The following is a 14,537-nucleotide window of genomic DNA, read 5'->3' on the forward strand; positions in this document are numbered from 1 at the left end:
GTGAACGGATTTTCTTTATACATAATTCAATGCAAGGAGTTTTTTGTTTGTAGGAGATTGTCTCTTTTGTATCTTTTATCTTACCCTAACTTAATTAAAACAGATATTGGATGTATCAGTGTATTTATTAGATTACTTGATACTCTTAGGTGTTCCTGAGCAGAAAATGAGCTTTCTCTGCTGAGAAGCCTTCCTGAGCTTGACTTCTCTGAACCTGGAACATCACTTTCACCTGCCAAAAGTGCAGTGCCCTTCTGTTGCTTTTTATTACGTGAAACAAACATTAAGGAAGTACAGACACTTCAGCTTACATGAATGTCAGGCAAAACTGTGGGAGCCAGAGAATTGTATGTAATGTTTTTTGAGCTTTTTTAGTGAATAGTCTTCCTGTTGTCTTAATTGGAAATATGTTTTTTTAATTATGGTAAGCTAACTTTGTATTCATTGGTGTGACTATTTGTTTAATAATTCTATATTCAAATTCTATGTGAGGGCAAAGAGAGTATTAGAATTTTAAAGGAATTGGTAACTTATTACATTTCCTTTGTGTTCACACTGGGAAATTCATTTTTATTTGTTGACACAGCATGTTTTTCATTGGGATAATAAAGTAAAAATAGAATGTGTAAGAACATGCCTTGGCCTTAAAACATCACCAATTATTAAATGCATTGATTTCCTTAAATCTCTACTTAATGTCAGCATTTTTAGGCTTATCTGAATTTATTTTCTATTTTAAGTAGAAAAAGTATCTCCATACCTTTCTGTTTCGAAGAAATTACTGGAAAGAAATAGCTAAAGAGGAGTGATACACTTAGTATTTAAGCGGCGGATAATATTGTAAGTTCTAACAGAAATTTTTAATGGTACTGAGTGGCAATAAAGGCCGAGGCTGCTGCATGCCCCTCTTTTCTGTGAAGGTGAACCAGCGTATCGGCCGTGTTCATCAGGGGAGCCGTTTTGTGTACCTGTTTCAAAACACAGCGGCCCGCAGTCACAGAGCCGGGGCCTCCATGTGGCACTCGCAGTGCCCCGCGTTTCGGTGGCAGGTTGTCACGCTCCCGTTTCCTCTCAGTTGCTTGCTCTGACTGACAGCTCTGGCTTCCCCTGACAGGAACAGATATTGTTATTATTGTTGTTGTTGTTATCTTGTTGCTGCTGGTATTAAGTGAGGTACCTCCCCGACCATCCTTCCCGTCACCACTGGCGTAGAGCACCTGAGGGGGCTACGTGCCTGCCAGAAATGACGGGAAACACCGCGGCTGCCGCCGGTGTCTTGTGAGGAGAAAACTCAGACGGTGAAACGGCTCGAAGCCCCCTCCTGTTACGGCAGGTGAAATAACGTCCGTCAAACGGCAGGCGCCGGCCGCTCCGCACCTCAGCTGCGCCCGGGAAGGGAAATGGCGGCGGGCGAACGGCGCTGGCGGCTGGGGCCGCGCTGCCGGCGCCGCCGGCGCCGCCACGAGGGGGCGCGGCGGGCCTGGCTCTCCTCGGGGCTGCGGCCTCCGAGCTCGGCGGAGCCGGGCGGGTGGCAGTGCCCTGTCGGTGCGTGTCGGTCTCCGCTGGCTGGGCGGGCGGGCGGGTGGGGCAGGCCGTGCTCGTCCCCGCATGGAAGCGCACGGGAGGTTTGCAAAGGCTGTGGTAAATCCAGTGCAAACTGATCCTCCTCGCTTTAGCGACCCGCCGCCGGTGGCGTGTCTTTTCGCGCCAGAGCTGAATGTCTCGTTTGTCTTTTATCTTCTACTAAGGACTGGTACGAGGCGTTTCTTTTCCCTTGTGTCTCCCCGTGAAGGAGTGGCTGACGCTGCCCGCTGTGGGAAGGGTGTTTCCCCTCCCTGGCTGGTGGGGTTAAGAGTTAAAAGCGACTTTCTCTCTGTGAGTTACAGTTCTCATCCCCTCTCGCGGATGACACACCGGGGTGAGTCAGCGTGTGGAAATCTGAGCTGGGCTTAATGATGAGGAAAATGTCATCTGGCCATGCCGAAAACTTTGAAGTTTTCTTACCAAGAAAACTGGCACAGCGTTCCCCAGGAGAGAAAATGTCTCCTCTTATCCCTTTGCAAGCCTCAGTTTGTGAGTGGTTGGGTGAGGGTAAAACCTCGGTTTTATCTGTGTTGTATCAGTTCAGACCGTTGCAAATGACAGGATTCCGTTTTGATCAAGCTGTGAGACTTCACCTCTTCCCTGCTCTGCAAACTCTTGTCCTCTAGGAGCTGGACTGAGGTAGCCACATGTCATTCAGTGGAGGGCACCAAACCACTTGCCACACTTGGCTTCCAACAGCTGGAGATACTGGAACTGAAGTGGTAACTTTAGTCCATGGAATAATCTATTTCACTTTACTAGTTCTCAAGAGAAGATAATTTGAAATTCTCTCTCAAGAACAGATAGCAAAGGTACAGAAGTGCAGAGTATCTGCTCCACTGTTAGTACTTAAGGGCAAACGAAATAGTCCTGTTGCTCAAGGATGATGGCTAACAGCACTTTAAAAATTTCTTCCATACCGTCCTTGTTAACCCAATGATTGAGTGTTAGACTTTTGAAAAGTGCAGATTCGGATAACTATTTTTATTTAGGTTTATTGTCAATCTGTTTGCAGAGAAGTAGATTTTTCATCTCACAATGTTAGGTTCACATTTGTGCACTATTTTCAGTGATGATGTCTTCCTCTTAGAGAGAGGGACACCCCACCCCGCTCCCTGCAAGAAATGTACTCATATATGATATGCGTATGTGTGTGTTTCTTGTTCCCTGTGGGGCGGGCTTGTTGCTGGATGTTTCATGTGTAGCACTGGTGACAAATGTGGAGTTGCTCACAGCCTTGGATAAGGCGTATTGGTAGTGAAATTATTTCCAGTGAGATAAAATAATAAAATTGTGAATGACACAGTATGTCCAAATGAATTTTGGAAAAGACATTTCAGGAAATTAAGGTTATCTGAGCATCTGGCATTCTTACACAGCTGGTTCCCATCCTTGCTCCACCAGCCTCTGGCTCCACCGGGCATGGTTGCCATCTTCTGGAGGGAGGTTCTCTTGAGTAACGCTAAGTAATGATGCCATTTCCTTCTTCCTCACAAGTAATTGCTTAGTTTTGTGCACTCCCTGTTCCTGTCAGCAGGAAGTGAAGATTAGGAATCCAGTCTGTCTCCTACAAGACTGTGCAAAGTAGTAGCTCAGAAGATAAGCTTCTTCTAGCAATTTTAGTGACTCACAGGAAAAATATGTATTATTTCCTTCTAATTCAGCCCTCCCTCAAAATAAACCCAAAAATCCCGCAACCACTGTTTGTGGAGGAGTGAAGTAAACACAGTAAATAACTTGCAGTAAAAAAAGTTTCCCTTTTTGATTCCTGGTAAAGATGAAGAAGTTTAACTTATGAAATACTAGCTGTGCTGCCTATAGTGGTTCGTTTTAGTGTTTCCAGCCAAAATTAGAAGTGGCCTGTTTTCAATGGCACTTGAAAATTTAGTGCTATGTTGATAGTCTGAAATGGAGATCTTCTGACATTGCGAATGAAATATGTGCCACTGCAGTTCAGTTGTGGTTTAGCTGGCCATGGAGTTGGGATATAATCATATTATTTTAACTCCTGGAGATCATTACTACTTTGGGAAATAAAACCCTCAAGCATCAGAACTGTCAAGATATATATTTTGAACTTTTATTTAAAGTAATACTAGGTTTTATTTATTTTGGAATGTTTAGCCAGGTTTTCATTATTAAAACTAGATGAGAACAAGGGTTTGAGTATTTGAGTAATAATAATGAAAAAGCAAAACAGAAACCTATAAATTTTCAATTTTTTTAATAGGAAAACTAGCTGGTTTGAAGTAACTGCTTGCTTTATGCAAAACTGTTTATCATAAAACATGGATTTAAGCATGTACTCACCTCATATGCTTCATTTGAAAAAGCACAGACTTGTGGTTTATGTAAAGATTGCTCTTCTACTACTAGTTACCAAGTTTTGCCCAAAAAAGGCCAAACCTCCCAATGGATTTGCCCAGGCCAGCCCTGTGTTCTCATAGAAACCCACTAAACTCAACCCTCAATCAATCCATTGCCAACTGCAAAAATTATTTCCTCGTAATTTTGGCAAAATGCAAGATGAATGCTCCTCATTTTTCTTTTTTGTCGGTTTCCAAATGTAATGGGTAATGATGAGTATGACCTTAAAGAGTGGAGAAATGTGTGAATTTTGGAAACAGGGTTTTGACTGAACACCTAGAAAATCTGCATGCAGGACTGGGTCTGCATTGGAAAGCACCCTCCAGCCCTTTTCTTACTTTCTCTCCAGCCTGTCAGCGCAGGGAATGAAAAATGCTTTCCCCGATGGGCATCCTCGTACCAGCTTGCCTCCAGGGGCAGGGGGCGGTCACAGCTATGCAGGCAGAGTGTTTTTATTGGCCTCGTATGTCATCTGGGGTGGTGATACAACTACGTGAACAAAAGAAGTCCTTTTGATGTGTTCTTGCTGTGTCCCTGTCAGAAGGCTCTGCCAGCATAGCTGTGGCGTTACCACTTGTGCAGAGGACACCAAGTGTAGTTGGGGCCTACAAAAGTGATTAAAGAGACCATCATGCTGGTGTGTGTGTTCGGGGGCAGTGCTGCGTGCCATGAAGGTGGTTTTATCATCGTTTCAGTATAGAATAATATCCCTAAATTTTGGATTTTTAATTAATTTTGGGGACCTTCCCCAATTCAGGTGAATTAAAGGTGAGTGCCTTTCCACAGTATATGAGTTTTTAAAACTCTTGGACAAAAGAAACATCATAGTGTGGTAAGGAATAAAAATAGTCATTTAGTTACTGAAATGGGATCATTGTAGAGATTACTAATAATATATGTTATATTCTGTGTGCTTGACTGTTAAGTGCAAATGGACCTTTTATTTTAACACTCTCCAGTGGCACCTCATGAGATTATTTGACTTGAATTAAATGTTGGGAAATTCTGTGAAAATGTCATTCTAATTTTTCTCTATTTTAAGCTTCATTAAGTATATCTGCACTTAAAAGTTGCAAGATGTTAACATTTCAAATGCTTAAAAATTGAATACATCTCACAATTTAAAAAGTAAAATAAAATAGCAGCAGACATTTTTTTTCCCTCGCTTCTCTAAGGGACCTTTCCAGCACTCTGCTGATCTCCTGTTGATTTGATTAATGAATATTTTACCTATTAAAAGTAACTGTTAATTATTGCATTTGGTTGCAACAATAATTGTATGTTTCAAATAAAAACTAATTAACGTAATAAGTGGAAAAGCATCATGGCACATGAAGTGTGCTTGCAGTTCACTACATCTGGAAGATCATGAGATGCCTTTTTGACATTTGTAGCTCTGCAGCTAGTTACCAGCAATTACGTTCTGTTTAAATAGAAATAAAGTATCTGATTTACAGCATTACTTTTTATATTCTGAGACATGAGCTACCGAGAATATTATGAGGATGTCTGCAATCACAGTGCACAGTAATATTCTCTTAATGAATGACGGTTATACCCTCCTACACAGCTCCCTGCTTTGTAGTTGCTGCTGGAGTTTTGGTTGGGTTTTTCGAGGAGGGGGTGCATGGAAGGTGGCTTAAAAACTGGTTGATCAGGTGCCATCCCTTCTGCCAGAGGCAACTGCAGGCTGTAGGTGGTAAGGTGGTAGCCTGTTGTTTAGCTGTGCCAGAGAGCTGAGGAGGCCCACGTGCCTCTAGAGATAGAGGCCACGGGCTAGCCCACGGGCTCTATCTCTATTCAGCACCGCTTCTAATGGAACCAGGAAAGGCCACAGTTTGAATTTCTCTGTTAAGAAAGGATGCTAGATGTAGAGGATGCTCCCTGCCGGAGCGAGGGAGTTTGGGAAAGCAACAGGAATGCAGGATGGTACACGGAGACCTTGCACACCTTGTAAGGATGGGAAGGGAGCTGTGATGTTGTTCCTCACAGGCTGCATGTGACCTTCAAGCTTCCCACTAAGAACGCTTACAGGATATTGATGCTTTTTTTTTTTTCTTCTAATCTTTTAAATAAAGAATTTCACAAATTCTGCACTTGGTTTACAGTACTGTAAATAGATATAAAGCAAGAAAGCAACTCTTAGGCAACCGCAGGCAAGTTCTGATCAACCAGATTGCCCCACTGAGGAACAGATCAGTTGCTTGGATCTGTCCACTACCTCGCAGTTTTCCTAGCACGTTTGATACTGTCCAACCTTGGTTAATGGAAATTATTTTGGGGACAGAGGAATAGAAAGTTCTTGTAATTTCTGGCAAGGGAAAACTCTTCTTAAGGCAGTAGATTGTCTGTAATAAGGGCCACAAGAGTAGCAAAGTAATATATTTTCAAATAAACAGATGAAGACATGACTAAGTTGATCAAGTGTTTGGGTTGAGAACTTCTGTCCTGTTCTTATTTGTATGTTGTGTTATTTATATATAATATATGGCACTGGAAAGTTATGCACACTCTCATTTTTCACTTTAATTGCCTATTTGAAGACAGCATGGCAGATCCAAAGGTTGCTTTCAGCAACTGAGGAGCACTGTGATCACTTACTAGTGTGAAATAATTAACTTAATTGCAGAAGTTAGAACATTTTAAAGATTCAGGATCCACAATTGGACTCAATGCATTCTTTTTCTTTGCTTTTTTCCATATCTGAAATATCTTTTTATTACATGTGGTTATATCACAATTATATTTTTTTTTAATGGAAGATACTTTTCATGTGATTTGCAAATCCTTGTGTTTACGTTTACTTGGCTATTTGGTTTTTAAATTAAAAACTGAAAATGTCAAATGATCTACTCAGTTGTGTTGCTGAGCTACCATTTTAACCTGAAATCCTTTTAGTAATTATGCATTAAGTTAGTACATGTAAAGCTTTAACATGAACCCTATTTGGCTAGGCAATGGGAGGTAAGGGATGGCCATTACTTCTAACAGTTCACAGTCTGAGTTAAATAGTGGCAGCTTGCAAGGATGAAACAGGATTGCTCAGTAACAGCATTATATAAAAAAAAAAAACCAAAATTCTACTCTGCTGGTATAAAAAAATGCTCTACTCTTCTGTTTGCTGTAAGACCAAAGCACAGATTTGTTTCTGTGTAGCGTATCTGAAATACCGTATATTACCTTATCACCTGGCAAGATACCATTTTCTCATACGACAAAGCTCCGAGCTCTTGTGTCTCACAGAATTTGTGTTATAAAATGGAGTTTCACATGTGCTGGTCTGCAGCAGTGAATGGATGGTGTTGGTTGTGGTGTTCTTGGAGGTTTTGTGCTTTAATTTTCAGCAGGCTGTTTTTGAACTTCTGTCACCACCTTTTTTATACAGTCCCTCTTGCAGTGATGTCCTCTGACCGGTTCTGCAGTCATAACATCCAGCGAAGGTAAAATGCTGGAGTGGTGTCCCTGGGATCTGGGTGCATTTCCTATGAAGAGGCAGTTATTATAAAGTCCCATTTTCTTCAGGAGCTTCCATGAAGACTGCTTCGCTTCCTTGTGAGGGGCACCTATGTGAAGAGGCTACTGTGTGCTAAACCAGGGTGTTAAGTCAGCAGATGCTGCTTTCAGTGCCTTCCAGCTGCCTATGTGTGCATTCTCAATATATACTTGTTGGCTTTTTTTCCTGAGGCAGCCTTCATTCAAATAAACCTTCCGTTTGATGATTCTTTTTGCTGACTGCTTGCCTACATGTGTAATATGTAATTTGCAGTTGTTAAGATTAACGCTAGCTTTTTTGTGCTTGCAGGCTTTAGGAGAAGTCCACAGTAGTTTAAACTTTGGTATGTGACCTATGATGCTTTACCTTGGCTTTGGACTCCGTTATCCTTCTGCGGTAATGCAGCAATTACAATCAATCAGTTGCTGAGTGGAAAGTACGCAGGCGTTGTTTGAGCAGCAGCAGAGTGCCAGTAGAGCAGTCAGCCTGACAGAGCTGTCTCCCAGCGGGCCAAAAAGACTGCAGTTTCATGACCTTCTTGTAATATTTATGTGGCCTGTGTCTTTTAGGGGTTTTTTTCATAGCTTCATGCACTTACGAGCAATTTGACAGGGGAAATAAACTGTTTGCAGCTAACTGAGAAATTTTTGCAACTCCGGGATAGACCAAACAGGCAGGATTTTGTACTAAAAAAATATCCTGGAGCCTCTAGTGATCACTGAAACTGTGAAAGTTGAAATAAATACAGTGTTTTCTTGTTTGTACTTGCCTGAATGTAGCTTTGTTCGTCATCTATTTAATTAGAGTTTAATCTGGAAACGTGGAAGCGTTTGGTATCTAATCTATTTCACAGTTTGATAAACGCATCTCTGTGGCATTTAACACCTTGATCTTGGAAAGAACTTAAACTCGTGCGTAAATATTAAAGGTGTTCTTGAAGTCAGGTAGGTTTAAAACTCTTGCAGAATCATGGTATTTATCGTCCAATGTTCCATCTTTGAAGTGTAGCGGGAAAAAATTTTTCTATTAAATATATAATTAGGGGACCATGTTAATATCTGTAAAATGATAGTTGTCTGTGATCTTATTCTTTAAATTCATGAAAAGACCTGAATAACACTGCATTTGGAATTGAAACTGTGAAATTCATAATGGCTTCCTTGTAATGGAGGTTTTGGATAGGGAACAGTTTCCAGTAACATTGAATTTATCTGTTTCTGGCCTTTTGAGCTACATCCACGTAAGAACAATTGTGGACTTTTGAGGAAGCCAACAGAAATGTTTGCCTTGGCATCATTAGTGAAGAGAGCTAGTTTCAAGGGAAGTGTAGGTTTTAATTAACTAGCTGAGCTGACTTATATCAGCCCGTTTCAAGGCCAAGTGAAATACAAGACAGGCACTCTGCAAACCTGGTGGTGGGCGAGCGGAACGTGTGTATGGATGTTCTGACAAAGCCAGTTGTGAGTCTGGGAGACCTCTGCGTGGGCAGTTCACCTCAGTGTGATCTTGCACGAAAAGGTGAGGTTGTTATAAACATCTCCGAGTCACTTGGGAGATAGATCATACTGTAAGTCCTTGGTCCTTGTAAATAGGGGTTTTAGTGCTTTTAAAATCCTTTGCAGGGCCATTATTTTCTTAACATTTAGAGGCATTTTGTTACTTTTTTTGAGATTAAACAGCAATAACACCCTTGGGTTGGAAAGGGGAGTTTTGTCTTTTTGCTTTGGTTGCAACTATTTGGCTTAAGTAATGGCATGGCTGATAGAAGATATGTTTTTCAAACCTAAGTCTTTTTAAATTATGGACACCCCCCACACCTGTTGTGGCTTGGTTCAGTAGTCAGTGATTTTTTGTTAGAACATGCTCCATAGAAAATGCCTGGCTTCATCTGAGCAGTTCAAAGATGGCACAGTGCAATTTATGGTCTTAGCCTTAATTACACACTCGTAGTACGTGTCTGGTTGCCCAGTATGAAACAGGTGTGGATGTGAGAAATTGGAGGTGCCTAATCCTATAGGTGATCAGTGGAGTAACTCTCTCTTGTGGATGTTAGCACCCACACTTCAGTCTTCTAATACTGAGGTGGTGGGACCCATAACAAAATCCTGGGGTAGTTCATATGAAATGAAAATTACATTTTAATAACTTTCATTAAAGAAAAAGAGAAAAAAACAGGGTTTCCAAATTTTAACACCACAGTAAAATAAGAGAACATTGTTAAAAAAACCCCACGGCATTACAGAAAGTACATAGTGCTTTTCTTCTTCCTGCTGTAGAATGAAATCAGTGGAACATAATGCTTATGAGAAGAGACAAGTAATGAAGGCAGCCAACGTACAGCGGGTGGCAATTTGTTCTACCAGATTTAAAGCGTTACAGCAAAACTGATGAAGTAGCAAGTCTTCGATAGCCCATGTTAATTCAAGAAACAAGGGTAACTAGTTAAAGTAATGCTAATCAACCAGTCCCTTCAAATTCTGTAGTTGGTTTTGTGTGTGTACTGTGAGGATATTTTTCTTATAAGAAAGAGAACTCGGACCAGTCCCAGGTTGTACTGCTTAAATACTTTTTAAGAAAAAGATTTGTCATCTGTGAATGTTTAATCCATTATAGGTGTCTGTTTGGAAACTATTTAGGCTACTTTTGGATGACTTTGACCAGCCTATGCATGTTTGAAGAAACATTGACTAAACATTTAACATTATACAGGGCCGTTTTGTGAGATCGACAACAGATTTTTGCCTCCCCTGCTCCTCATCCCTGAGTCAGATAGTTGAGAGTGTTGGCTGATACATAACGTCCTGGTCAGTGCAGTAACACGTGTTTGGAGACTGTGGCTTTCAGCAGCATGTGTGGTGTTATAAAATGGTGCTAGTGTCTGTATGAATGTACTTAGGTGTGAGAGAAGCAGAGCACTGGTAGTCCAGGCTTGAATGTTCAGCATCAAGGAATACTGCTGCTTAATCTCACTGTAGCTGTGTTTGCTGCCTTAAAAAAAAAAAGCTAATTATTGTCTTTTTTTTTTTCTTTTAAGCAAGCCTGGGATGGTTGTGGTCTTTTTGTAGTTGTTAACAATAATGTATATTCACCCTGTGCTCAAAAGTGTACTAATTAACATCAAGAAAGTAAGTCGAGACTGGCTAAATTGGAAGTAAGATACAATAAGGGGGGGACGGACACGGACATGGAGTCAGAGGCTGCAGGGTAGAGGCAGTACAGGGAAAGGGTTCTATGTATGTCCAGTCCTGTGATACAAGAGTGAGCAAGTGGTTATAGATGTCTCCATGTGATTTTTAACTTGTTTGTACATTAGGACATTTTGAGGGGGGAGGAGTGGGTAGCATGACAGCGAGGGCAGGAGAGAACGATGGGAGGCAGGACGAGTAGCAAGAACTGGGGTTAGGAAGGGGCAGGAGAGAGGAATGCACTGGCTGAGGTTGGGCAGAGGATGAGGAAGAGGGAATGGAGGCGGGAAGGAATGGATCGGTGGCATTTTAAGACAGTGAGAAAAAAGCTGGCAGTGGTGAGTGAACTGTACGTGTGCCCTGGATAGCAAGGCTGTGCAGGTTTTAGGTGGGTGCGGTGGGGCTGCTGGTGTGGCTTTCGTGCCCTTCCACCTAGGGAAGGGCTGTGCTGGGGCCACATGGCTGCTGGCACCCGTGGCACAGCTGGCCTGGTCTCTGCCCTTTTCTGCTCTTCTCTGAAGGCCATGCAGTGGCCCCAGCGCAAGTTTCTGTGCTTTCTTTTTCTCTTCTGTTATTATAGCTGGGGAAGAGAAATAATATCCAACAGTGTTACGTATGGTTCCTGCTACAGTGCAGAAGTGAATGCAACGTTCTCGTGACTGGCAACTCAGCAGCTGGTTGCAAGAGGAATAAAAATGTGGCAAGCATTTTGAGTGCTAAATTCATACAAGATTTTCTTGACCACCTCCTGGATTATTTTTTGGTGGAATCGGTTTATACAACACAATAGACTTGAAATACATGTGAAGTCTGATATGTGGAGGGGGAAGGGATAGATACACTGAATAGGGACTGCCAGCAGTGCATTCCTCGTGTGTCAGGCAGCACATACTGAGAGATGGGACTCTGCTTTGTGCAGGTGCCAGCAGGCAAATTTCTATGTGCTTTGATAACACGGTCCTACAAAAGTTAGGGGGCTTTTGTTTTTTTGTCTTCACATTTTCATCTTCAGCTGGTGTTACGGTGAGCCGCTGGCGAGCAGCAGAAGGGTGGTGGACTCTTCATTAGAGCTTTCCCTTGTCCTCTCCCACAGATACATGCAGCACTCTGAGGTAAACCAGCCCCAATTTTGTCTCCTTCAGTCACAGAAACCATTGTTTGTAGGTGGAGTTTAATCCCATTTAAGAACTGGATTAGCAAAGATGTCGTCATTTAACCAGAGATGCCTAAATTTGGGTTGAGGCAGTTCTCAAATAGTCCTGGCTGGGATTAATGCTCTGCAAACATTCTGGATCAAGACAGTTTCATGGCAGGCCATGCACCACTGAGGTGTAAATCTAACAGAGCTCACCTGACAGCAGTTGTATGCTTGGCCTGCTAAATAAGTGTGGGTTTTGTAGAAACAAAGGCAAGTGAAACATCTTTATGTGTTGCATGAACCTAACTTCCTCAGAGAAGTATAAAGATAGCATGAAAGACAGCTGATGCGTTGCTGTCTTTGGTTAGCACAGTGTGCTGGTACTTCCTGAATTTCCGCCAGCACCAGCAAGATCTGCACCTTTTAAGGATAACAGGCTTGGGATTGCTGGTTGGATTGGCAGTTGTGCTTTTATCCCTCTTCTCTGAACTTCCTTAAAGGTATTTTTCTCTTTAGGGACATATTGATAAAAGCATGTTAGCAAATCCTGGAGCCTGAGCTTTGCAGGGGCAAATGAAGGAAGAAAAATTAGGATCAGTTTGAGCTTTGGGGAGAATGGACAGGGGATTCCCTGCTCACTGAATAAAGACATTATCTGCTTTGGGCAGCGGTGTGACAAATGCACCTACCTCAAACACAGTCCCCATTCAGTTCAGTTAAAAATCTTCCTTAAGGTAGAGCAGCAGAGACAGATTGCAAAATAATTGTATCATGTTTTAAAAACAAAACCCACAAAAACCACCAGAAGCAACTGATCAGGTCAAACAAATGTGGCTATCAAGATAATAAGCTTTTAAAGATTAAGAATGCTTAAAGTTGTAGGACAAAGCAAGAACAATCCAAAATACAGTTGTCGCTTGGGGTTCCTCTTTCCCCTGCCCCCCCCAAGACAAAGTAGATGCTTCGCAGAAATAAAAGATGGATGGCAGCAGTGCTATGGGGAGCCATTTAGTAAAAGCAGTTTATATTCTTTATAGTTAAAATGCAGAAGTTGCACCCAGAATTGCTTTTAAAGTAATGCACAAAATATGTTGTTAATGACTATGTAGTAATCTGCACAAGAATGATGCACATTTTCCATTGGGAACTTCTGAAAGACTGTTTATGCTCAGCTCCTAAAGGTGCACTTCTACAATGTAGGGCAAAGCTGTATTTGAAACCTCAATATAATCCTATTTTTTTATATAAGAAAACTACATAAACTATGGGCATACTCCCTTGGTTTTGGTTTCAGAAAATTAAACCAAGACTACTTCTTCGTTAGATGAAAGCAAAACTTAACTGAAAAGGACAATGAAAACAGTGATTGAAAACATATTCTTTCATTTGAGTGAGAAAGTTAGCACTTGAGGGAATTGGATTGTGTTTGCTTCAGGGCTTTTGGTGGGCAATGCTGCTTGGCAAGCATTTGCTTCAAGTGCATTTTTGTATGACCTCTGATTGAGAGCTTCAAAAAATAAGCTGTAGAGAAGGCAGAAAGCAAAACTCAGAGATGCAGAAGAAAAGTATCAAGTCCCAGCTGAAGAGATCTAATAGCTATTGAAACATCTCAAAATGTGTCAACCATATTTAGAAATAGCTACATTAAAAAAGAAGAAAGCTTGAATCTTTTAACACTGTAAATCATGGAAAGCAGTGAAAACTAATATTTATGGGGGGGATTGTGAAAGCTTGTGTGACAGTTGGAAATTACATCACTGTTGATGTTTCAAATTCTTGTGTAAAGTAATGCAATACTGTGTTTATGAATGAATGAACGAATGACTGCGCTAAGTATACTCTATGTGGATAAACCGGGTTGAGCTATTTTGTATCTCTTGTCTTCACTTATGTTACTTTGGAGTATACAATCCCATATGTTTCAGTGTAGATGCTCAATTCAGTGTATGTATTTTTTATTCCAGATACAGACCCACGTGTATTAGAGAAACAAGAACTTCAGCAGCCAACCTATGTTGCTCTAAGTTACATTAACAGGTAAGTGTGGTTATTTTTCAGGTATAACTGATCTTTGTTTGCACAATATATGTATATATGCATATGCCAAAATAGTATGCTTATGTATGCACTCTGTTTTGTTTCATGTTATATGACACTATGCTAACACCTGTTTTGGAAAGACAGTTGAATTAAAATTTAATTAAACTTTTTATCACTTTTATATAGGGCACAAGCAGCCCTTCAGCTGCACTGCACAAATGCCTACAGGACAAGGTTTTAGCCTTTTATGTTTAAGCTAAATCTTGCGCAAAACAAGATAATTTATCTTTGCTTACTTTTCTGCTTTCTTGTACTCTGCACAAGTGAGTGGAGAAAGAATTTTTTTTTTTTTTTTTTTTTTTGGTCAATCAAAAGTGAAATTTAACTGATAATAGCTCAATATGTAAGATAATTTTTTACAGTGCTTCAGAAGTTTTTCAACCACAGTGTACATCTTTAAAAATCTTGCTTACCAGCCCTATATAACACCAAATTTGAAAAATTTAAGAAATTAAACCAATTTTTAAAGCATTTATCTAAATAACAGAGCCTTGGCTTTTAATTTATTGACTGATGGCAGAACTGAAACCTCCAGAATATTCCAGCATGGAGGAATGGAAGGGCTGCTTGTGTCTCAGGTTGTGTCATGGTAAAGAGCAGCCCAAGAGCTGCTCCTTATCTTCCCTCTCACCTAAGCACATCTCAGAATTAAATGAAGGTAGCTCAGATT

At 41.0% G+C, this 14,537-nt stretch overlaps 1 protein-coding gene across 1 annotated transcript in view; it reads left to right on the plus strand.

Moving 5' to 3' along the window:
- Positions 1-14,537, plus strand: part of JAZF1 (JAZF zinc finger 1) — a 202,863-nt gene that overhangs the window by 97,390 nt on the left and 90,936 nt on the right. Inside the window, exon 2 of the mRNA XM_052799301.1 lies at positions 13,732-13,804. Within this exon, the coding sequence (XP_052655261.1) occupies positions 13,732-13,804 (73 nt within the window). The remainder of the gene's footprint in view (positions 1-13,731; positions 13,805-14,537) is intronic.

Source organism: Harpia harpyja, chromosome 1 (assembly GCF_026419915.1).
Source record: "Harpia harpyja isolate bHarHar1 chromosome 1, bHarHar1 primary haplotype, whole genome shotgun sequence".
Lineage (NCBI taxonomy): Eukaryota > Metazoa > Chordata > Aves > Accipitriformes > Accipitridae > Harpia > Harpia harpyja.